We start from the raw sequence: 25180 nt of genomic DNA, 5'->3' as shown, positions 1-25180 counted from the left end.
TCTGACTGAAAATTCCTAATACAGCCCTAGCCAGTGTGGCTCAGTTGCACCAAAGGGTCACTGGTTCAGATCTCAGTCAGGGCACATGCTGGGTGGGTTTCAGGCTCTAGCCCCAGGGTGGGGTGTGCAGGAGGCAGCTGGTCAATGCTTCTCTCTCTTTAACTCCTCTCCATGCCTCTTTCTCTAAAATCAATAAAAACATATTTTTAAAGAAGAAAAAAGTTCCAAATACAGATTAGAAAACCTTGAAGACTGAAATTATATATTTTTATAGAGCTTAATAAAGTGTTCTCTGTACACATTAAAAAGAATAAAAACTTGTTGGGAAAATAGCAGAAGGTTCAGGAACTAGTCGATCTTGGGCAATTCACTTATTCTGTGCCTCAGTTTCCTCATGAGTAAGTTTTAGATTGTTTCACTGGCTTGCAGTATTGAATGGTTGTATGTTTTTAGATACATGAAGGCACGCTGAGAAGAAAAAGTTGTTTGCTAATCATAAACATTTTATTGTTTAATAGTAGTATTAGGTTCTATAGCAGCTTCTGTGGAGAATGAGTTTGTTGCATTTGAAACTGGAAGACTGGGGAGACCAGATATATAATATCCAGGAAAAGGGTGGTAAGGATTTGTTTGCTGTAACTCTCATGCAGCCTTAGGATCTCTGCCAGAAATCTGGTCAGAAATTGAGAAAGACAAAAGCACTCTTTCTCAAAGCAAGGCCACATGTGTCTGACCTGGAGCCATCACAGGACTTAGGAAAAGTCACTGCCACACATGATTTTCTGCTGTTCTTTTCTCGTTCCACTGAGGCTTTTGTGGGACTGCAAGTTCATGACTCTGTCCAGAAGAGTTATTCTGTACCTTCCCTGTGGGTGAGTCCATCCAGGAAGGTGGGGACACTGGCTGTCACGGTTTCTAGTGGTTTTCAGACCCGCGATCTGGGATCAAGTATAAGCCCAGACACACAAGATGCCATACTTTTCTTATCTGTGTCTATCTGAAAGCCAATAACGCACATGATTATTTTAGAAAAATAGGCGCTGCAGAGGGGATGGCAAATTACACCTTCATTATAACCTCAGGCTTCGCACGCGTTAGCTAACTTGTTTGAGATAAGAGTTCTCAGTGGCTTCCACGGCATGCTCCTTTTTAACGGGACCTCAAATTTGCATAACATCTAAATAATTAAAAACAGCAAATCACATACAAACCGAGAATCTAGGGCACCTTATGTTTTAAAATAGCAATAGTAAGATAAGTGTGTTTTTAAATGCAGTGTGAAGAGTCCATACGGAGCTCATCTGCGTCCTGTCAAACGCCGTGTGGCTCCCAGGGGGAAGCCCTGTCTTGCTGTGTCACCATCTGTTGAGAGAAATCCATTTACACATATCCCACAGGCCACAGGGGGCTTTTTGGTTTGGTTTTGTTTTGTTTTCCTTAAAGAATTGGCTTCCTAAATCTGGACGACAACATGCCATGTTTTAGGCTCAAGTTCTTCCCTTCTAAATTACTAAAAGGCTCTAATAACAAATGCAGTTCATCCAGGTGGGAACTTGTGAAAGGAGGTCCTAGCTGTTACTTTCTTTCCACAATGCAGACAACTGAAGATTAAAGTAAGTTAATTTTACATCACTTGCTTCCAGGATAAGATTGGCATTCAAATATACCTTATCAAATCTATCCAGAGTGCAGCCACTTCTATCAATACTTCTACTGCCGCTACGGCTCTGGCCCGCACTCCGTGCTGTCTCACCTGGCTTATGGCAATGAGCTTCCAGAGGCCTCTGGCCATCGAGACCCAACAGGCAATGCATGCCTGCCAAAACAGAAGCTGGAGCAAGCCACTGCCTCACTTAGAAGCATCCATGGCTCACAAGATTGGTGCCCTTCTTGGAAACGGACTCATTCTATTCATGACAGAGTCCGTGTGGCACTGTGTACAGCCGCCTAGAGTGAATGCAGTGCTCACACACCTCTGTGACCCCACTTCCCGCTGGTATTTCTCCCCTGCATCTTTGGGAAGTTGAACACTCTTCCCCATATAAGTTTAATTAATGGAGTTTATTTTCTAGAACAGGTTTAGGTTCAAAGCAAAATTTAGCATTTCAAAGAGAATTTCCATATACCCTCTTCTCACCCACACAGGCACAGCCTCCCCCACCAGAATGGGGCAGGTGTTACAATCAATGACACCTACACTGACACATCATAATTGCCCAAGTCCAAAGTTCACAATAGGTTCACCCTTGGTGTTACATATTATATGAGTCTTGACAAAGGTATGCTGACGTGGACCCATCAGTGTAGTGCCATGCAGAACAACAGTTTCACTGATCTAAGCACCCTCTGTGCTCCAACTATCCACCCCTCCTTCCCTTGGTAACTCCTGGTAACCATGAATCTTATTAATGCCTCATAGTTTTGCCTCTTCCAGAATTTCATATAGTTGGAATCATATACTATGTAGCCTTTCAAATGGTCCTCTTTTACTTAATAATATGTATTTAAGTTTCTTTATATTTTTTCATAGCTTGATAGCTCATTTCTTTTTAGCACTGAATAATATTCCATTGTCTGGATATAACACAGTTTGTTTATACTTTTGCCAACTGAAGGACATCTTGGTCGCTTTCAGTCCTTCTATTTATTTCCTACATAGTGCTCATCACAAGCTAACATACTCTTTACTTGACTTGTTTATTTTTGTATGTAGCTTCCACACCACCCCCCAACTCTCATATAATCTTGTCGAGGACAAAGGTTTCTATTTTGTTCTCTATTATAACCCAGCATGCAGAACAGTGCTAATATATATTAGATGGTCAAGAAATATATGTTCAATGAAAGAAAATACAGAGCTATTTTCCAAAAGGTACAAAAGTTACTAAATGTATCTCCAGTCATGGAAAGAAAATAGCGGAAGAATCCTGACTTGTTCCAGGAACCAAGATGGCAGTGTAGATACACTCAATAATCTAATCCTCCCACAACCACATCAAAATTACAACTAAAATAAAGAACAACCATCATTCAGAACCACATGCAATCTGGTTGAACGCAAGTTCTACAACTAGAGAAGTAAAGAAGAAGCACACAGAGGCCCAGAACAAGCTGGTCCAACACTCACATGTGGTTTAAAAAAAAAATGGCAGAGATATCTTGGGGCTTCAGAGGTACCATGTGAGGAGCAAGGGATCCCAACCCCACACCACACCCTTCAGCCCAGGCTTCAAGTCCCAGGAAAAGAAATCCCCATAACTTTTGGCTATAACAAGTAGCAGGGGTTATGGTTGAGTGACACGGAGGCTGCAGGAGTCCCTGGCAGTTCCTCTTAAAGGGCTAGTGCACTGACTTACCTGGACTCACTCCCTCTGAGATCCAGCACAGTGACAGCAGCTTGAAAAAATCCAGGAACATATGGGGAGGAACTAAATTGTCTGGCATCAGGGAAACAACTCAGGGCAGCTTTCTTCCAGACAAAATGCTGGGACTTCCCTCAAAAGAGCTGACTGACTGGTGCTATATCTGAGTCTCCATAACCTGCCCCACACTATTCACCCCACCCTGATGATTCCCTGATATTACACCCAACCTAATTTGCAGTCCCACCCAAGCTGTTTACAGTGTTCTTTCCCATATGAATGGTCTGTTCTGGCTCAGGTTTTAGACTCTCCTAAAATCTCTCAAACAAGCAGCAGCAGGACTCAGTGTGCCCATGACTCTCAATAAGTGGCCGTAGGCCTGGTACTAGCAGCAGCTTGACAAGATTCACAACTTTGCCTCTTCTGGGCACCTATAAGCCCAACACAAGTATCAGGCATCAGCAGACCACTCTGTAGCTCCTGACAGATTGCCCCAGGCAGAGCTGAGGCATTGGCTAACTTTGTATCTCCTGAAAGGCCCTAGAGCCAGTGCACCCAGTGGACAGTTTCAGACAATGCCAGTTTACAAGGCTAACATATCCACAAATAGCACGCTCAAGGGAAAAGTGAATACTAAAGCCACTGAGGCAAGTCCTGCTCCATAGGGGTATCTCCTGCACAGCACCTCTTTTGCTGCAGTCACAGTTGGTCCTCCCAGCCAATTGAACTGGGGGTTGATTCCTCCCAGTGACACCAAGAGTAATTAAGACTCAACTTCAAGGGGACAGTGCATACAGCTTAAACAGGAGCATACCGAGAATGCCCATCTCAGGTGAGTGGAGAGGCTCAGCCATAGGACCCTACAGGACACCTACTACACAAGGACACTCTATCAATTCCAAGAGACATAGAAGCTCTACCTAATACATAGAAACAAACACATGGAAGTAGCTAAAGTGCAAAGACAAAGAAACATGAAACAAATGAAAGAACGGAAGATATCTCCAGAAAAATTACTAAATGAAATGAAAGCAAGCAAACTACTATATATAGAATTCAAAACAATGGTTATAAAGATGCTCAAGGAACTTAAGGAGAGCTTCAAAAAACTTAGTGAGAATTTCAAGGAAATTGGTGAGAAAATAAAAGACATGAAAAAGGACCAGTTAGAAAGTAAGGATACACTAACTAAAACAAAGAATAATTTACAAGGATTCAATAATAGAGGACACTGAGAATCAAATTAGTGGTTTTGAATATAAGGAAGCAAGAAAACACCCATACAGAAAAGAAAAAAGAATCCAAAAATATGAATAGAGTGTAAGGAGCCTCTGGGACAACTTCAAGGATACCAACATTCACATCATGGGGTGCCAGAAGGAAAAGAGTAGGAACAAGAAATTGAAAAAATGACAGAAAACTTCCCTACCTGGTTAAAGAAATAGACTTACAAGTCTAGGAAGCATAGAATCCCAAACAAGAGGAACCCAAATAGGCCCACACCAATGCACAGCATATTTAAAATGCCAAAGGTTAAAGACAAAGAGATAATCTTAAAAGCAGCAAGAGAAAACCAGTTAGTTACTTACAAGGGAGCACCAATATGATTGTCACCTGATTTCTCAATAGAAACTTTGTAGGCCAGAAGGAAGTGGCAAGAAATAGTCGAAGTGATGAAAAGCAAGGACCTACATCCAAGATTACTCTACAGAGCAACACTATCATTTAGAATTGAAGGTCAGATGAAGAGCAGCATTACATGAAATGTTAGAGTCTTCTTTAAGAAGAAGGGGGAAAAGATTAAAAATATGAACAATGAAATGGCAATAAATACATATCTTATCTAATAATAGAGTAATATGCAAATTAACCATCACTCCGTGACAAAAATGGCAGCCCCCATAGCCACAAGATGGTGGTGCCCAGTCCCCTCAGCCCTGCTGCTGGAGTGTCCGGCCTGTCCGCAGGAGCAGCAAGGCTGGATCTGCCTGCAGAAGGTGCATATCCAGCCTCCCAGCTCCATCACAACTTCAGTGTCTGGGTCTGTCAGCCCCCCAGGGGTTGGAGGGGACCAAGCAGTAAGGCTTGATTTGCCCCCAGACATGGCAGACAGAGCCTGGATTGCAGGGCATGGGGGCTTCCTTAATGCGATTGCAGCAGGGAAGCCCCAGGCCCAGCAGACAGAGACCGGACAGCAGGGCATGGAGGCTTTCTTAGCACGGCAGTGAGGGGAAGACCTCCAGACCCCACAGACAGAGCCAGGACAACAGGACATGGGACTTCCTTAGTGTGTTGGTGTCAACGAAGCCCCCAGGCCTGGCAGACAGAGCACACTGCAAGGCATTGGGGCTTCCTTCACACGGCGCATGGTGGAGGCAGGCAGAGAGTGGACATCAGGGGCATGGGGGCTTCATCTCCATGGCTGCAGCGAAACCCCCAGGTACCACAAAGAGCAGAGAACCATGGGGAGTGGGCCTGAGCCATCAGGAGGACATCCCCTGAGAGCTCCTGGATTGTAGAGGTTGCAGGTTGGGCTGAGAGACCCCCGTGCATGAATTTCATGCACTGGGCCTCTAGTCCTATATAATGAAAGGGTAATATGCAAATAGACCAAACAGTGGAATGACCAGTTGCTATGACCAGCACTGACCTCCAGGGGGCAGACACTCAAAGCAGGAGCTGCCCCCTGGTGGTCAATGTGCTTCCACAAGGGGAGCACCACTCAACCAGAAGCCAGGCTCACAGCTGGCAAGCACAGCAGTGGTGGGGGGAGCCTCTCCCACCTCTGTGGCAGCACTAGGGATAACCAACTGATGACTTAGGCCCACTCCCAAGGGCTTCTGGACTGTGAGAGTGTTCAGGCCAGGCTGAGGGACACCCCCCAGCCCCAACTTGAGTGCACAGATTTTGTGCACCAAGCTTCTAGCTAGTCTATCAATAATTGAAAATAAAAATAAACAAAGAATCTAATGAACAGAATAAACTGATTAATAAAATAGAACCAGAGGCATGGAAACATGGAACAAACTGACAAATCTCAGAGGGAAAGAGAAGAAGGAATAGGGAAGAGATCAACCAAAGATCATACATGCATGCTACTAGCCCTGCACACAAATCTGTGCACCAGTAACTCGCTGCCACCCTCCTGTAGCTCCCCCCACCCTCTCCACTCCCTATCCCCCCTCATGGCTTGCTGCCCTGCCCCCTCCTATAGCTCTCTGCCGCCTGCTTATAGCTCACTCTCCCACCCTCCTGCTGACCCATGATCTGGTCGTTACATGGTCAGTCATTACACTTCACAGTGTAAGGACCATTTGCATACTATGTCTTTATTGTATAGGTTATGCATTGCCCATGGACACAGACAATAGGGTGGTGAAGGCCTGTGGTGGGGCAGGATCTGGGTGGAGGAGGGTTATGTGGGGGGAGGGTTGGGGGACATCTGTAATACTCTCAATGATAAATATATTTTTTTTTAAAAGCAATGTGAAGAGAAAAATATTTTTAAAGAGAAAAAATATTTATGTGCAAATGTTTTATGAATGTATCACTTGCTAAATGATTAAAAGAGACACATTAACAAATTCTTCATTAGCTGTGGAATTTGAATTATCAAGGACTATTCAATTCATAAAATTAAGATAAAACGAACTAAAAGAGTCCTTTTCTAGAAATAGCAGATGTGGGAAATCTCCATTAAGACATAAACTAGGATGACAAAGAATTCTTTAGGGAATATAGCCTCTTGCTCTGATCTCCTCCCCTCCGCTTCCTCCCCCGCCCCCTCACACACACACACACACACACACACACACACACACACACACAAAACAAGTTAAAACACGAGAGTTTCAATCTTGTCAAGGAAATATGGAAGGGTGTATTTCATTAAGGGGAAAATATAACATTTTTATGGGTGAGTAAAATACGTGGTGAGTGAGGTGATTCTTATTAACTTACCCATCATTGTTAACATCTGATACTGCAACTGTATATCCAAAATAAGATGCCATCTGCAAAGGACAAAACATAAGATGACATATTTTGTGTTCAAAGTCATTTTTACAGTCATGTCTCAATTTTCCCTGAAATATTAATCTCATTGCAGCACATTTTTACATTTAAATTCATAGACTCTTGAATACAGACAGTCTTGGAGTCATCTAACTTAACCCCTGACCCAATGTATAATTTCCCCCTCTATTCCCCTGACTTCCACTTGGACACCCTGAGAAGATGCTTAACAATCAGCCCATTCAATTTGTGGACTCAGTTACTAGAATGTTCTTTACTAAAATTGACCATTCTGTAACTTCTAATCCATAAGTTCTACAGCTTTGAACCTCACAGAATAAATACAATTCCACTGCTTTATGAAATCTCATATGGAAATATTTTTAGCTGGAACACCATCCTGGCCCTTTCTTCCTAGAGTTACTACATGTGACACCAAAGAGAAGGTGATAACCCAAGATCACACTGACACTCCTCTTAAATAGGATTTACACTCTCTGCTTTGGCCCCTTTACTTCATTGAAGAATAAAAGGGGATTTAAATTGGGGAAAACTGCATTTCAGTATCAATTCATATCGAGTTTATTGTCTAGTAAGGTTCCTACGTCTTTTATGAATGTAACCAGTGTGCCACAATCTCCACATGTTCAAGCTCTTAAGTTTTTGTTTCTCAACCTATGCTTTCAAGATTTATAACCTTTTCAGATTTGGCCCATTGTTTCAGCTTTCCAGGATTTTTTTTGTTTCCATATCCTGCCATCCAGTGCTTCAGCCGAATTAGCTTCCCATCAGCATACAGCCCACTAAATGTTGGCTGTGCTCCACATCAGGCGAAGATGTTGGTCTGTGTTGTTCACCCTTCTGTCCACAATGCCTGACCAGGATTAACTCAAGGCAGGTGCCAGGTGGAAGATACTCTTCGCAAAAAGAATGAATTCAGGAGTGAACAAGTGTCACGGCAATTCAATTCTCCCACCTCTTTTCTCTACTCCAAATGCAGTAACATTCTTATTCTTGGTATAGCATTGTGTAGCTTTCACCCAGAGAAATTTCATCACTTAGGTTCTCAGGTTCAAGATTGCAAAACTAGGTGGTATTAAGGATAAGTTATAGAAAGGCCAAATTTAATAATGTTTAAGGAGCTTATAATGTAAAACGAATCTGGGCATAGGAAAAGACTTGCCAGATTTTCACTAAACCATTATCACTACTTGGGAATAGTTGTTTAAATTAATAAATCAGCCAACTTCACTATCATCTCCACCTTATTTCTCCACATTTACCACAGGAGTATCATGAGAGCTATCATTAAATGCTTTGTTGAAAATTGCAGAGTAATGGATAAACTACAGCCACAATTTTTGAGGGGAGATGACAAAAATGCTCTGTGTTCACTGAAAAAATCTCAGGATCACTAACCCTGGCCAATACAGTGGGACATATGAGAAGCCTCAGTCTTCTCAGATGGAATATGGGAGCCCAGACACTCTATACAACCAGGGCCGCAGTATAACAGGGTTGCTCTCAAATCCCAGTAGTTAGTGCCATTTTGGCTTTTAGAGCCATAAGTTTTATATAACTTATCACTGTCTGAAATTATAATGGGCATTTATTAATTTGTTAATTGTCATCTTTCTCAACTGCCACCCTGATACTGCTGCACGAGAGTTGGATTCTTATCTGTCAGATGCGTGGTTATATATTAACAGTGCCTGGAACAGCTTTCGGAACATAGTAGGTGCTCAGAAAATATTTTATAAAAGAATAAATTATATAAATATTACTACATGCTATTAGAACCAAGTAACATTACTTTATATTAAAATGTCTTTACAGCCCTAACCAGTTTGATTCAATGGATAGAACATTGGCCTGCAGACTGAAAGGTCCCAGGTTCTATTCTGATCAAAGGCATATACCTGGGTTGCAGGCACATCCCCAGTAGGAGGTATGCAGGAGGCAGCTGATCAATGTTTTTCACTCATTGATGTTTCTAACTATTTTTCTCCCTTCCTTTCTGTAAAAAATCAATAAAATATATTAAATTTTTTAAAAAACTAAAATGTCTTTACCTGTTCACCAGTGAAATTCTGGATAAAGGTCATATCTGTAGAGTTAATGATTGAAACCTGAAAGCATTGAAATTAGATAGGTTACATCACTTGATATAGAATTTGAGAGAAAAATTAATTTTAACAAATCATTTTTTGAAAAGAGTGATAAATGTTTAGCTATTTGTAAAATTAAAATGTAAACTCATAAGAATGATCTTTTAAAAATCCTATTGAACTTTTTGTTTATGGTTAAGTCTAGGGATCCTTTCAGACAAAATACATGCTTATCACTCTGAAGTAGAGAAATAAAATTTGAATTCAAGCCTGCTGAGAAAAATCAATCTCATGGTCAGTTAACTGATCTAACCAGGATTTTTGTATAGATTGATTTTTTTTGTATAGCTTCATTTTGTATAGATTCATGTTATTATGAGAAAATATATTATTCATGAAGCAAATTATTCCTTTTCATTCTATTCAGCTAACTCCAAATCTAGAAATATTAAAAGTGTACTAGACTTCTAAAAATCAAACACTATTTAAAATATTTTTATTTAAAAAGATTTTCCTTTTCTAAGGTCTGTTTATTTCCTTTTCCTATTTTGGGAGCAACTAGTTATAATGGATTTGAATAGTATCTCTCCAAAATCCATGTTGCCAATTGTAAGTAGGGTCTTTGTAGATTCAATATGTTAAGGATCTTGAGAAAAAATTATCCTGGATTTAGGGTAGGCCCTATATCTAATGCCTGTAGTCCTTATAGGAAAAGGACTAGATATGCACAGATACAGATAGAAGAAAGGTGTGAGATAACTATTGATTTTACTATTTCCACCATAGGAGATCTATTAAAATGTTGGTCATATCAACAGTGGGGTCCTCTTATATTATTTCTAGATTATGCACAGGATCTGGCTGCCTTCATAGGTCAGTGACCTGTGCCCATCCTTGCACTATTGCCCAACCATCACTGTCCTGAAACTCTTAACACTTTTGAACAAGGGGCCCTGCATTTTCTTTCACTGGGTCCCACCATTTATGTGGCTGGTCTTGCAGTCAGATCAGAAAAAAAAAAAAAAAGAACTAGCCTCCCTTTTAATTAGCAAACAAGTACAACTTAATAAGGGCTTGCTGTATTAAGGGCATTTTAAAGGAGTTAAAAGTTGTATGAAACAAAACATGACTGTGCATACATAAGAAAATATCCTGTAATGAATCATTAGTACTCACATATCCAAAATTCTGTGCTCCTCTTGGAATTCCAGCAACCAATTCTGGTGACAAAAACGGTCATTTAGAAGGTAAGTTACCTATTCCCACTTCACAGCTACACAACAAATCAGTTAAAGATAGTTTTTAAATGAGTACATCATGCAGAGAGCTGGGAGTTTGTAGTCATACTCTTTGCATGCATTAGATTTTGTTTCTGCTGCAGACAATAGAAAACAGAAGTCCAAAGCTGTGCTTTGAGATTTAACCGTCTCTGTCACCAGCCTCCATGTTTCTGCCTCCAGACCATAAGCCTGGCTTCTCTCAGGTCTGCGTGTGATATCTGGGTTAAACCTCTGACCCTGACTTCTCTAGCTTTCACAGCAGTGACAACTTGGTACTATTGTAAAAAGTTGACAGTTCCTGTCACACTAAAATGTTAAAATGATTTGGGTTTTTGAACATGATAGGAGTCTGTCCCTTGGAGCTGTTTGTTGGCAGAAGAATTAGGGGCCAACCTGCCAGCCAAGAAAGAAAGGTTCAATGGTATATACAGGAAACAACTCTGGCCGAAAGCAGGCAGGATGCCAAGGCACACAGATCTGGCTGTTGCAGAAAGAAATGGTTTTGGTTCTTTGCACTGTCATATACTTGGGATGAGTCATTGAGACTTTTTTTTGTTCACTCCCCTACAATAGGTGCAAGTTAGAATCTCTGATTATCAAAGATCTTTGCAGCTCTAATTTCTATAAATCAAACTATTATTTGATTAATTGGAGGTCATGCTGTTAGCATTAATAGAGGAGATTAATTGGGGCTAGATGTTGGACTTTTCAGTAGTATATTAACTCATTTAATCAATAAATATTTATAGGCACACATTGAATACAGTGTGAACAAAACACAAAATCCCCTGCTCTCATGGAGCTAATAACCTAGTTGGAAGAGGCCATCAATTTAAGTAATAGAGTTAATTAAAAGGTATGTTAGAAGCAGAAGAGTACAGCGGAGAAAACTAAACTGCATTGGTACGGGAAGTGCAGTGTTTGGAGGAGGAAGGACTTGTGGTGTATTAGGTTAGTCAGGGAATGACTTAAAAGGTGGCACTTGTGCAAAGACTGAAGAAAGTGGGGAAGTAAATAAAGAAATCTGGCAGAACTATGTTCTAATCAGAGGGAAGAAGTGCAAAGGTCCTGAGGTACAGGTGTGTCTGGATATTCAGAGGAAAGCAAAGAGGCCATGGTGGCTGGAGTAGAAGGAGAGAAGGGTAAAGGGATAGGAGATGAAATCAAAGCAATTAGTGGTTTCATGATTAAGGTTTTTTAGGTCATTGTGAAAATTTGGATTTTACCCTCAATTATTCAGAACATCATTGTAAGCAAAGTTACAGTCTGATTTCTGTTTCTACAGGGCCACTTTGGCTTCTGGGTTCAGGGAAGATTCCAGGAGGGCAAAGGGGTATGCAGGGAGGCCATCTAGGCAGCTACTGCTGATACTCTAGTTGTAAGAGGCCATCAATTTAAAAAATAGAGGGATTTTTTATTATTATTATGTCAGTGGATCAGAGTAGATACTGAGAAGGAGGTGAGAAGTGGTCAGATTCTGGTCTTAATTTGAGAGTTTAGTTAACAGGATTTGGTCATGGTTAAGGGGTGTGAAAGAAAGAACACAGTTCATGGCTGACTTCACGGAATCTTGTTTGAGCACCTGGGAGGTTAGCATTGCCACTTACTGAAATGGAGATGATGGAGGGGAGAGCACATCAGTGGGGAAGGTCAGGAGTTCCGTTCTGAGCACATTAAGTTTAGGACAGCTATTAAGATAGAGATGTTGAGTGTTGGACACGAACTTGGAATTCAGTGTACGCTGGAGAATTGACATGGGATGAGATGACTAGAGAGAGTTCAATGAGTAAAAGAGTTGCAGTATTTAAACCTAGGTCATGTATTTAGATGAGGTGGGGAAATTAGAGGGCAATCAGGAAGAGATAGAGAAGAAGCTGCCACTGTCTGAGAAGCCAAGGAAAGAAATGAGGAGGGAGAGATTAACTCTATCAAATGCTCCTGACAGTCACCAAGAGCATGGCTTTTGACTAAGTTATTTAATCATCTATATTTTTAACCATAACATAGGACCACTGGGCTAATACTTCATTGCTTAACTAGATTGCAGAAAGATTGACATTCATTTGTATGCAATTCTTCAAGACTTAAAAATCTATGTATTTGTTGTTGTTGTTTTTCTACAAAATTTCACATGCATTCTGGGATTCCATTTATATACATTTTGTGTAAGAAAGAAAATTACCTCATAAAAGGTATTTTGGGGTCATTTTTACCTTTATCCCAGGTTTCCTAAGTAACTTACAGTCCACAATGTCTCTCACCTTGCTGAGCATCTCCTGTAAATTCCCCAGCAGCAACTGAATATCCTGTTTTAAAGAAAACAAAAACAAAAATGAATAATTACATGTTCAAAGCTTTATAAATAAATGAGCTATATATCTATTGGGTCGGCAGCTAAGTAATTGCGGATTTTTAAAAGAAAATCAAAGACAATTTTTTCATGGAACTAAATAACTTTATTTTGTAATGTATTGCCCATTTTGATCAATGACCTTTTGCCATCTTTCAGGCAGCATCATAATCCCACGTTCAAAAAACTTCTGGTTTTTATTAGCAAAAAACTGAATCAGGTACGATTTGACATCATCATCATTATTGAAATTTTTACCATTCAAGGAGTTTTGTAAAGATCGAAACAAAAAGTAATCAGATGGTGCAAGGTCAGGACTATATGGTGGATGTGGCAAAACATCCCAACCAAGCTCCATTAATTTTTGCCGAGTGACCAAAGATGTGTGTGGCCTTGCATTGTCATGATGGAATACAACACCTTTTCGATTTGTCAATTCGGGCCGCTTTTCTTCAACTGCATTGTTTAATTTCGTTAGTTGTTCAATGTAGACATCAGAATTGATCGTTCCGTTGGGTGGTAAGAGTTCAAAGTAGACAATTCCTTTGTAATCCCACCAAACTGATAACAAAACCTTCTTTTGATGAATATCAGCTTTTGATGTTGTTTGAGTTGGTTCACTTGACCTGCTCCACGATCTTTTCCGCTTGATATTGTTGTAAACAACCCATTTTTCATCGCCAGTTATCAGTCGTTTTAAAAATGGATCATTTTCATTACGTTTCTTTAGCAAATCGCAGCTTCTAATGCGTTGCATTAACTGTGATTCTTTCAGTTCGTGAGGAACCCATGTATCGAGTTTTTGAACATAGCCAAGTTGTTTTAAGTGATTTTCAATGCATGTATGTGATACATGAAGCTTCTCTGCAATCTCACGTGTTGTACTGTGACAGTCCGAATTGATTATTGCTTTGATTAGGGCGTCATCAACTTCAACTGGACGACCAGGCGTTTTTCATCTTTGAGTGAAAAATCACTAGAACGAAATTTGGCAAACCAATTTTGACACTGCCGTTCTTTTAAGGCTTCGTCACCATAAACAGCACATAACTTTTTATGAGCTTGCAATGCGTTTTTCCCTTTGCGGAAATAAAAAAGCAAAATATGAAAAAAATGTTCCTTTTGATTTTCCATTTTTCAACGAACACCAAACAAAAACTACAAAACAGATAAAAAAAACTTTTTTTACTGATTAACAGCTGAATAGCCAACTATCAAATAACAAAATGTGTTTTACATTTGTACTACGTCTGCAAACCTAAAAATTCAACTGAAGCCATATATGTGTGAAACCCGCAAGTACTTAGTTGCCGACCCAATAGAAAAAAATGAAAGGTCTTCTGCTTTGTACAGAAATCTCAGCAAATAATGTAGCATAAAAGATTAAAGTTCTATAAAAGGAAAAATTAATCACACCAATATGAACACTTTGTGCTAAATCCTGGAAGCATAATATTTCTGACTGTGGCAACAGAGTCTGAGATCACTTTTTAAAGCAGGAGTGCGTCATAACCCACCTTGAAGTATCAATGGTGACCAGTGCATTTTAGTTACTGATTCATCATGATCAGACATGTCACTCAGAAAGGTATGGCTTGTGCTCAGGTTTTGCTACTTCTGATCATCACCAAGGTCTATTTTCTAACTTATGTAATAATGGTTTTCCATAAATTTCACTTAACTCTAAAGTGAGGTACGATCACAAAACGTAACTATTTTTTAAATGCATTGATCAATCAAAATGCCTATTAGCATACCACAGGTGGGAAACCATAGTGGTGAAGTGGCATTGTGTGGTTTGCACATGATGGATTTTCATTCTAGCAACTGGGAAGTCTCTTGCTGCTGTAGAAACTGGAAAGGCCACTGTCATGTTGCCTGCATCGTAGTCCTGGGCAGCCCCACCAATACACGGTCCTATTACTGGCAGCATGTTTTATGTGCCAGAGGCTATCACAGAGCCTATAAAATAGCTGTCAAATCATGTAGGTTATACATCATGGCTGAATCCAAGGAAAGGAAAGTTAAGAGTCCATCTAAGCTAATAAGAAAAGAAAGCATTTATAAGATGCCAACATAATATCAGGTAACTGAGGAATAAACTGTCCACACATTTAATATGTTTGTCTTTTGAATTATCTCACCGAGGTAACTATCATCGTTGGAAGTTGGGGCCACTTGCGTCTGTTTTTCTCGAGCCAGTTTCCTTAGAATATCCTTGAATGAGTAATTTTCAATGATGTCTGCAATATTGGCTGTGATCACCTGACCTGCATTCAAACAAATTATTACATTAACTGCATGTCTGAACCTCTGAACAACACTCTCCTTTAAAAGTGATCATGACATTGCTTGCATTTTCAATGATAGATTTTCTTCCAGCCACCAGAACTGCAAGTTGAAGTTGGGAGAGCTTTCCATTCTAATGGAAGAACCAAGGATGAACTAGACATTTTATGTGTCTCCCTTCACCATGCAGAGCCCCCTGCCTTCAAATGACAAGCATATCTCAGAGTGAAGACATCTGTAGGCAAATTTCATGTGATTGAACTTTTATTCTAGGACATTCTACGTAGAAAAACATGATCCAGCTATGATACCATCTAGCCAAGTTATAACTTCTTACTCGTGGGGAAACTGAGATCTAAAGAGCTTCAGTGCATTCGCTAAGGTCTTTGGCATTACAACCAAGGTCTCCTTTGGCATTCTTTCTAATTAGACCTTTTTTGTTCTCACATAATACAGATGGTTTAAATCTAAATCATTTAATTAAAAATTGTGAAACATAGCTTTGTCAAAGGGAAAAATTACAAAATCTTTGAGCCATTTACTTTGTATGCTAAAATGTACTCATGGAGCATAATATTATGAAAGTGAGAAATAGCTAGGTATATAGTGAGATCCAGAATTTTAGCAAAAAGAGGAATCCATGGCCACCAACATTGATATGATCAGAACTTTGGTTAATCTCTCTCATATAAAGCCACTATCAGAAGTCTTAAAATAAGCTTGTGTTGGGATGAACAGAAGTCAAAAAAGATGGCCAGCAATTTCCCACTACAATTTTCATGCCTTCCGATATCTATTATGGACATCTAAGGAAAATGTGTGATCTCATGCTCTTTGGGAGGAAAATAGAGGAATGCTTTCAAGAAACTAACATTTAATATTAATGTTAAAGCCAAGTTATTCTTTGAGAACTCACACATAATTCCCACAGTCTTGCTTAATGTCCAAAAATAATAAAACTGTCAACGTAGGCCATAAATATATCCAAATAACTGTGCCTAAAATGACTGTTCATTTATTAAAACAATGTATTTACACATGGGTTTCTGAACAATGTCTGTTGAATTTGCCAATTTTCTCTAGGTTAATAAATAAAGCTAAATAACCACTTCTGCCTTTTCTTGTTTCCTCTAGCTGCTTCTATTATATAAACATTACAATCTTAAAACTGAATACAATTTTAAATTATCTGTTTCAGAGAAATGCTTCTATACATCCTTGATATGACTAATTTTTGGCAAATCATCTGTATCAGGCATTTTCCAATTTAAGGAAAAAATTAAATTAATCAAGTGAATTACAAGGCAATCTTTTTAAATACAATTTTAATTTTATATCCATCCACTGTATAAATTATATTGTTTTTCATTTGCAAAATAATTTTTCAAGGCTGAAATGTTAATTATTTGATTTCATAGTTGTATATGTGTGAATTAAGCTTAACAGTAACTTCATATAAACTTTTATAATAAATTCATCTCTCTTATACCTTTCCCATTGCTTTTTAAACATGATCAGGTCTCTTGCAATTAAAAAAAATACCTTCAGTCAATTATTCATTTTTCTCATATTTTACTCTATCTTTATATTAAACTTTACAGCCAAAATTCAGTGTATATTCTCTATAACCTCTCATTAGGCATCCTGTCCACAGCCATGGCTTCAGTTATCACCTTATAAAAGTTTGTTGGGTTATTTTAGCTATATGGGGTTGGCTAAATAGGTTAGTGTGGACCAAATGTCTTCATGGACCAGACATTTTGGACCAAACCAAATATCCTGCAAGACCATTTTCACACATTCCCTCCTCTCTTCATCTAGTCACTTCCCACTCAGGGTTCAGATCTCAGTTCAGGATTGTCTGCTTCCAAATTAATTAACCTGTGAGTCAGAGGGCCTTAGCCAGGTAGCTCAGATGGTTAGAGCATTGCCCTGATATGCCAAGGTTGTAGATTTGGTCCCCAGTTGGAATACTTATCAAAAATCAACCAGGCTAGGCCTGTGTAGCTCCAAGAGGTTGCTGGTTCAATTCCCAGTCAGTGCATGGTCAGGGCACATGCCGGCTTGACCCCGCATAGGATATCTCTCTCTCTCTCTCTCTCTCTCTCTCTCTCTCTCTCTCTCTCTCTCTCTCTCTCTCTCTCTCTCTCTCTCTCTCTCTCTCTCTCTCTCTCTCTCTCTCTCTCTCTCTCTCTCTCTCTCTCTCTCTCTCTCTCTCTCTCTCTCGATAAATAAATTTAAAAATATTAACAATCAGAGTAACTCATCCCCTCTGTGCAGATGCTATCCTGCACCTGAATTCAGGTTTCCCTATTAAGCAGAACGCAGGTTGTAGTCCAGCTCCCTGCCAGCCAGTGTTCAGAGGACGTAACACACCTACATACAGCTAGCCTGGAGGAGCCTCCTAACCCTCATGCCATCATCTTGACATACCCTTCCTTCACAGAGAGTAGCATACCTGGGGTTTCTTAATGCCTGTATGAATATTCCTTTAATGCCTTTGTCTTTCCCCAGGTCGTAGCTTCTGTGAGGGCAGGAACAATGTCTGATTTTACTCATTGTTTTGTCCCAAAGCCTGGCATAGCCTCAATAAATAGTTGGTGAATAAATGAATTAAGTTGCAACAGTGTAACAAACTACAAACTGAAATATTTCACTGAGTTGAGAAACTATGAACATAAATATGAAATTAGCATAATAAAAAGTCAACGTTTGATGTTCCTCGGCTTCATCCGCTTGTTAGTAACAACAAACAGGCACGTCTTCTCCGCTGACAGGACATACCTTGCCAGTAAAAACTCCCAGGTCCTCCCACTATGAGGTCTCCATTCTATAAAACAGAAACAGCAATAATTGGAAAAGAAAAACAGATTTTTTTTAAGGGTGATAAATCACTGTTAATAAGCTTTGTTCTAATAATTTCTTGGACATAAAAAAAATTTTTTTAAGAGGCTTTTATATCTGAGTCATATGGGTCATTTTATTTTCCATTTTTGCTTTCAATTATTTAGTGTGCTATATTATATACTTTTAATTTGACTTAACTAAATGAGCTGAATTCTCTCCCTTGAGAATATATAATTTCAGTTATTTGGCACTGCCTCAGGTAAGCAAATTATCTACATATTTATGTACAATTAGCAGACATGGCCTTTTGAGCCTTGGCAATAAAATGAAAATTCAGTTTCTATTTATCTCAAGGCCACAGTAATGCCTAATTTTTCCATACACTTGCAAACCCTCCTTTCACAACAGAGAGAGCAAAATCCCCAAACTAGCAAATGCAGATTTTCTCCCTTATTTACAACCCCACCTTCTATCCTCTGCACCCGTAACTTTTAGTGGGAAAGCAAAAAAGAGATATTGATAAAAATTTATACTATTTTTAAAACCATGGAATATTTGCCTCCTATATTCTCACTCGGCAACTGTTTTTAATTCGGTGAGAGAATTATGTGAATTTTAACACATGTTAAACCAATTACAGTGAAAAAATAAAATAATTTATAGATTCTTGTTAACTTTTCAGAAGCACATTTCTCTATTGAGTTTTTGAGATTTATTTTTCATTTAAAAATGATAACCTCAAGGAGTAGGAAGAAAGACTGTTATTTTTCATCATATGTACTTTTGTACAATTTTAATAGGTTGTCATGTGCATAGATTACTTTAATTGAAATAAAAAGTAAACAATAAAAATTAAAGTTGTCAAAAGAAGCTAAATACAGTTTCTTTTGGTGGTGATGGTTTCTGGGTTGGGAGTGGGAGTGAGAGGCAGAGGTAAAATAAAAATCAAACAGATAAGGTAAAAATTACAAGCTAAAAGACCAAAGAAATTCACCTTATAAAAATCCAGACTAAATCCTGCTTGGCAGTAACCCTGGCCTTCAGGATCAGCATTACCTAGAATAATCAAAATATGCTTTAATAAGCAATTCAGGATATTCTGTTGCTTTTTCTATAGGCTTCTAAAAGCAAAATTGTCCATATGTGGTTTATATTTATTTCTAAATTCATTCCAAGTAATTTGTTAAACATATTTCAACCTGATTTCCTGTCCCAAATACCATTGTGATTCTAGACTAATATCCACAGGAATAATGTTCCTTGGAGTTATTATATTGGATTTTAGAACCCATGTTTGTTTGAAGAAATAAAATCTCCATCTCTCAACTACTTTCCAAGCAGCAGTAATGTGTTTCTGGGTTGCCCACATGTTCCTAGTGAAGCTGGACATGTCATTCCTAAAGGCAATGTCCTCAGAAGGGAGAGCTGAGTGTGGTCACCTGGGTAGATGCTTTCTGCTAGGGTCACCAATCAGATTTCAATTTTGATCATCTCTAACAGGAAATTAACTTTGAAATATTCTATTGTCATTAGTAAAGTCAATTTGGAAATTGTGTTTCTGGTTACAATGAATCTCACATGAACACTGCAATGCTAGTGTTCACATAGAGAAAACTCTCTAGTAATGGCTTATTTTGTACTCTATCCAATTTACTAACTGAATGTCCAATAGGATCTTATAGAGTGGCCAACATGTGGATTCCCAAGATATTGTTATAAAAAATCTGTAGGACATTTGGATCAGGAATTTATTCCTTGTCACTTATACTTTAAAAGAGTTCCCTACAATGTCTAAAGTGCTGAAATTAAAACCAAAATGTAGTTCAGTTGGGATGATCTTAATAATAATATGGTTGAATAGGAATATGTAAATAATATTACTTCTCTCTTATCAAGGACTAGAGGCCTGGGGCACGAAATTTGTGCACAGGGGTGGGAGTAGGGGTCCTTAAGCCCAGTCTGCACACTCTCCATTCTGGGACCCCGTGAGGGTGTCCAGCTGCAGTAGAGTGAATATACTGGGAAGTTGGACAACCCTCTCACAATCCAGGACTGCTGGCTCCCAATTGATCACCTGCCTGCCTTCCTGATTGCCCCTAACTACTTCTGCCTGCCAGCCTGATCACCCCTAACCACTCCCCTGCCAGCCTGATTGATGCCTAACTGCTCCCCTGCCAGTGCAATTGCCCCTAACTGCCCTCCCCTGCAGGCCTGGGTCCCGCCCCCCCTCCAACTTCCCTCCTCTGCTGGCCTGGTCATCCCTAACTGCTCTCTCCTGCAGGCTTGATTGCCCCCAACTGCCCTCCCCTGCTAGTCTGATGATCCACAACTGCCCTTCCTTGCAGGCCTGGTCCCTCTCAACTGTCCTCCCCTGCTGAACATCTTGTGGTGGCCATCTTGCGTCCACATGGGGTCAGCCATCTTCTGTGCTGGAATGACAGTCAATTTGCATATTATTCTTTTATTAGATAGCATATACCTGAATGGAAACTAAAATAAGCAGGCAGGAAAGGAAATGCACACCATCACAGGATAAATGTATAGGTTAGGCATATGCATCTTGCAGAAACTTTTAAAAATGGATTTGGTCTTCCCAGCTCTTCCTAGAATGTTTTAGGTTTTGTTTTGGGTTTCTTTTGTCATTACTTAGCTAATTTTAGATTGTCATCATCCATTCTTTCCAGATGCTGCTTTTATATTTTAAAATAGTTTTCTACCTCATACATTGTAGATTTTTTATAAGATCTGTTTTAAATTCAAATGTCAATTAATGCTTTGTGTATTTTTAAGCTGTCTTTTTTAAGCTTTATTAAGGTATACTCAATATACAAAAAAAGTATATATTCTGATGTATACAGCTTGGTGAGTTTGGACATATGCATATATCCATGATACCACCAGCGCAGTCAAGGAAATAACATATCCGTCACTTTCTAAAGAATTGTGTCCCTTGCTTTTTGTTGTTATTTTTCTGTGTGTGTGGTAAAAACAGTTGACATGAGTTTACTCTCTTAACAAATTTTTAAATTTTCTTTTTTAAATATTTTTTTAATTTTTCAATTACAATTGACATGCCATATTATATTAGTTTCAGGTGTACACCCCAGTGGTTAGACATTGTATAACTTGCTATGTGATCATCCCAATAAATCTCATACTTGTCTGACACTGTACATAGTTCTTAGAATATTAACTGTATTCCCTATGCTGTACTTTACATTCCCATGAATATTTAAAACAACAAATTAGTACTTCTTAAACCCTTCATCTTTTTCACCCATCCTTCCCAAATCCTTTCTATCTGGAAACCATAAAAATATTTTCTTTATCTGTGATTTGTTTCTGTACTGCTTATTCCTTTATTTTGTTTTTTAGATTGTTGTATTTATTGGCATATTTTTATTCTTTTTTCTTCTTCTTCTTAAAGACTACCTTCAACATTTCATGTAATACTATTTTGGTGGTGATGAACTCCTTTAGCTTTTTTGTATCTGGGAAACTATATGTTCTTCAATCCTAGATGATAGCTTTGCTAGGTAGAGTAATCTTGGTTGTAGGTCCTTGCTTTTCATCTCTTTGAATATTTCTTGCCAATTCCTTCTGGCCTGAAAAGTTTCTGTTGAGAAATCAGCTGACATTCTTATGGGAGCTTCTTTGTAGGTAACTAACTGCTTTTCTCTTGCTGCTTTTAAGATTCCCTCTTTGATTTTAACCTTTTGCATCTTAATCATGATGTGTGTTTTTGTGGGCCTCTTTGGGTTCTTCTTGTTTGGGACTCTCTGTACATCCTGTAGTTATATGTCTATTTCTTTCACCAAGTTAGTGAAGCTTTCTGTCATTATTTCTTCAAATAGGTTTTCAATTCCTTGCTCTTCCTCTTTTCCTTCTAGTACCCCCATGAAGTGAATATTTGTACACCTGAAGTTGTCCCAGAGGCTCTATATGCTATCTTCATTTTTTTTTTAATTCTTTTTTTCTTTTTTCTGGTCTGATTGGGGTTTGTTTTGTTTTGTTTTGCTTTGCTTTGCTTTTTTATATTCCAAATCACTTATTTGATTCTCAGCTTCATCCACTCTACTGCTGATTCCCTGTAAATTATTCTTTATTTCAGTTAGTGTATCCTTCATTTCTCACTAGTTCTTTTCTGTGGTTTTCATGCCCAATTATATGCTGTTTAAGTTTTTACTAAGTATATCTACTCTTCCCCTAAGTTCACTGAGCATTCTTATAACCAGTGAACTCTGCATCCAGTAGATTGCTTATTTCCATTTTGTTTAGTTCTTCTTCTGAATTGTTGTTCTGTTATTTTATTTGGGCCATGTTTCTTTGTCTTCTCATTTTGCCAGCCTCCCTGTGTATTTATGTATTAGAATGAACTGATACATCTTTTGGGCTTGGTAGAATGGCCTAATATAGGAGGTGTCCTATAGGATACAGTGTCACAGCCTCACTATTCACTAAGCTGGGCACTCAGGTATGTCCTTCCCCTCCTCTCTGTGGGCTATGTGCATTCTCCTGTTGTAATTGAGCTTTGACTGCTGATGGTATCTCAATGGGGGGGAGGATTTACCATCAGGCCAGTCAGCTGCAAGGACTGATTGTGATCAACACAGAGGATCAGCTGTGCAGGGGCCCATCCCACAAGCAAGACTCACTTCAGCAGGACTCTGGTCCCACCGAGTCCACCTCTTAAATATGTCACTTGTGGAGGTGGTTGGGTGCTGTTTCAACATGGTCTGAAGCTGTCCACTGGGTATTCTTGCTCTAGGGAGGTACAGGCCATGATCACCCACTGCCTCTGTTCTGCCCAGGGCCACCCTGCATGAACTACAAAGCCATCTGCAGATGGCTGCTACTTGTACTGGCCTTTGAGGTGCCTAAAAGGGGCCAAGCTGTGAACCAAGTCTTCCCTTAGTGCCAGGCTTAGAGCCACTTAGTGAGAGGTATGGGGCATGCTAGAGCCAGATGCTGCTTGTTTGAGAGATTTTAGAAAAATCTAAAGCAGCAGTCTCCAATCTTTTGGACTTCATGGACCACCAGTGGTCCATGGACCACCAATTGGTGACCACTGGTATAAATAAAGCATGAGGCAAGAAAGGCTATTCGTATGAAAAGCTCTGGAAACAGCCTTAGGTGAGTCCACAAATTCTTGGAAGTGGGGGGGGGGGGTCGTGGAAAGGGCAGTCTCAGGGAATCATAGGTGGGGGCAGTGATGGCCTAGTTGATATGCTGCCCATCTGCTGGCTCTATGGAGGAAGGTTTCAGAAAAGGAAAAATGGCCTCTCTCAGCACTTCTGTCTAAGAAAAAGATGCTACTCTACTTCCTCCCCATATTTCCCTGGTGCCTTTCAAGCTGCTGTCCCAGCACTGGAGCTCAGAGGAAATGAGTCTGTGTGCAGGCCCATTAAGAGGAACTGCCTGGGGCTCTAGCAGCTCTCCATCTCAGCAACAATTCCTGCTGATTTTCACAGCTAGTTATAGGGACTTCTCTTCCTGGCACTGGAACCCTGGCCTGGGAAGAGGGGCTGGGACCAGCTCACATCTCTGCCCTTGCTACTAAGCTAGATTTCAGGCACTTCTAAATGATGGTTGTTCTATAATTTAGTTTTAATTTTGATGTTGTTTTGGGAGGATGTGAATACTGCATTTACCTACTCTGCCATCTTGATCCTACCCTCTTAACAATTTTTTTTAATTTTATATTGATTTTTAGAGAGAGGGGGAGAGGGAAAGAGATAAACATCAATGTGAGAGTGAAACATTGATCAGCTATCTCCCACATGCCCTCCACCAGGGTTCAAGCCCACAACTTGAATGTGTACCCCAACTAGTAATCCAACTGGCAATTTTTTGGTACATGGAACAATGCCCAACCAACTAAGCCACAACAGCCAGAGCTCTTAACAAATTTTTAAGTGCATGTCACTTTACAATGTATTTTAACAAAATTTGTTCTTTTTTTCTTTTTTTGTTCTTTTTGTTTTGTTTTGTTCTTTTTTCTTTAAAAAAAATATATTTTTTAATTGATTTCAGAGAGGGAGAGGGAGAGATAGAAACATCAATGATGAGAGAGAATAATCAATCAGCTGCCTCCTGCATTCCCCCCATTGGGGATTGAGCCTGAAACCTGGGCACTTGCCCCGACCAAAAGTTGAACCATGATCTCCTGGTTCATAGGTCAATGCTCAACCACTGAGCTATATCAGCCAGACTGTTACTTTTTGTTCTTTTTTTAAATCCTTACCTGAGGAAATATTCTTTTTTTTTTTATAGAAAGGGCAAAAGAGGGAAGAGAAAAAGAGAAAGAGAGAGAGAGAGAGAGAGAGAGAGAGAGAGAGAGAGAGAGAGAGAGAGAGAGAGAGAGAGAGAGAGACATCAATGTGAGAGAGAAATACTGATTGGTTGCCTTCCTGTATGTGCATATGTGCAACTGGGGATTGAACCTGCAACTTAGTTATGTGCCCTGACTACGAATGTAACCCAAACTTTTCAGTGTATGGGATAACACTCCAACCAACTGAACCACACCAGCCAGGGTGACAAAATATGTTCTTTATAACTATATCTTGTGCTTATTAGTAATGAAGGCTACAAAGCTCCTTAAATGCTCATCTCTGTAACATCAAATATCTATGTCTCATTAAAAATTCTGTGTATAAATACTTGAATGCATCAAGTAATATATGTGAATACATGGTATATACTTATGTAAACATATATATGCAATCTTGAGTATATTTCAGACACATATTTTTTAATGCATAAACCTTTTTTAAAATCTTTTTTTAAAATAAACGCTGATGTTTTTATTTTTAACAGTGTAAATTATTCAAAAGAGGAAATATATGATCATGCTTTAAACAGGAAATTGAAAAAATAAGAGAAAATGGTAATTTTTCTTAAAATTTATTAAGAAAATAGCCAACCTCA

At 39.2% G+C, this 25180-nt stretch overlaps 1 protein-coding gene across 2 annotated transcripts in view; it reads right to left on the bottom strand.

Moving 5' to 3' along the window:
- Positions 1-25180, bottom strand: part of ITGA8 (integrin subunit alpha 8) — a 182849-nt gene that overhangs the window by 113778 nt on the left and 43891 nt on the right. For both annotated transcript variants that reach the window (XM_045585839.1, XM_036453147.2), the window contains exons 5-11: positions 19245-19306; positions 18188-18233; positions 15259-15384; positions 13026-13070; positions 10661-10704; positions 9449-9505; positions 7323-7375 (exon numbers count right to left, since the gene is read on the bottom strand). In XM_045585839.1, the coding sequence (XP_045441795.1) occupies positions 7323-7375; positions 9449-9505; positions 10661-10704; positions 13026-13070; positions 15259-15384; positions 18188-18233; positions 19245-19306 (433 nt within the window). The remainder of the gene's footprint in view (positions 1-7322; positions 7376-9448; positions 9506-10660; positions 10705-13025; positions 13071-15258; positions 15385-18187; positions 18234-19244; positions 19307-25180) is intronic.

This window comes from Pipistrellus kuhlii, unplaced genomic scaffold, assembly GCF_014108245.1.
Source record: "Pipistrellus kuhlii isolate mPipKuh1 unplaced genomic scaffold, mPipKuh1.p scaffold_m20_p_1, whole genome shotgun sequence".
Taxonomy (NCBI): Eukaryota; Metazoa; Chordata; class Mammalia; order Chiroptera; family Vespertilionidae; genus Pipistrellus; species Pipistrellus kuhlii.
The sequence above is the reverse complement of the archived record's forward strand: the minus strand, read 5'-3'. Positions and strand labels throughout refer to the sequence as shown.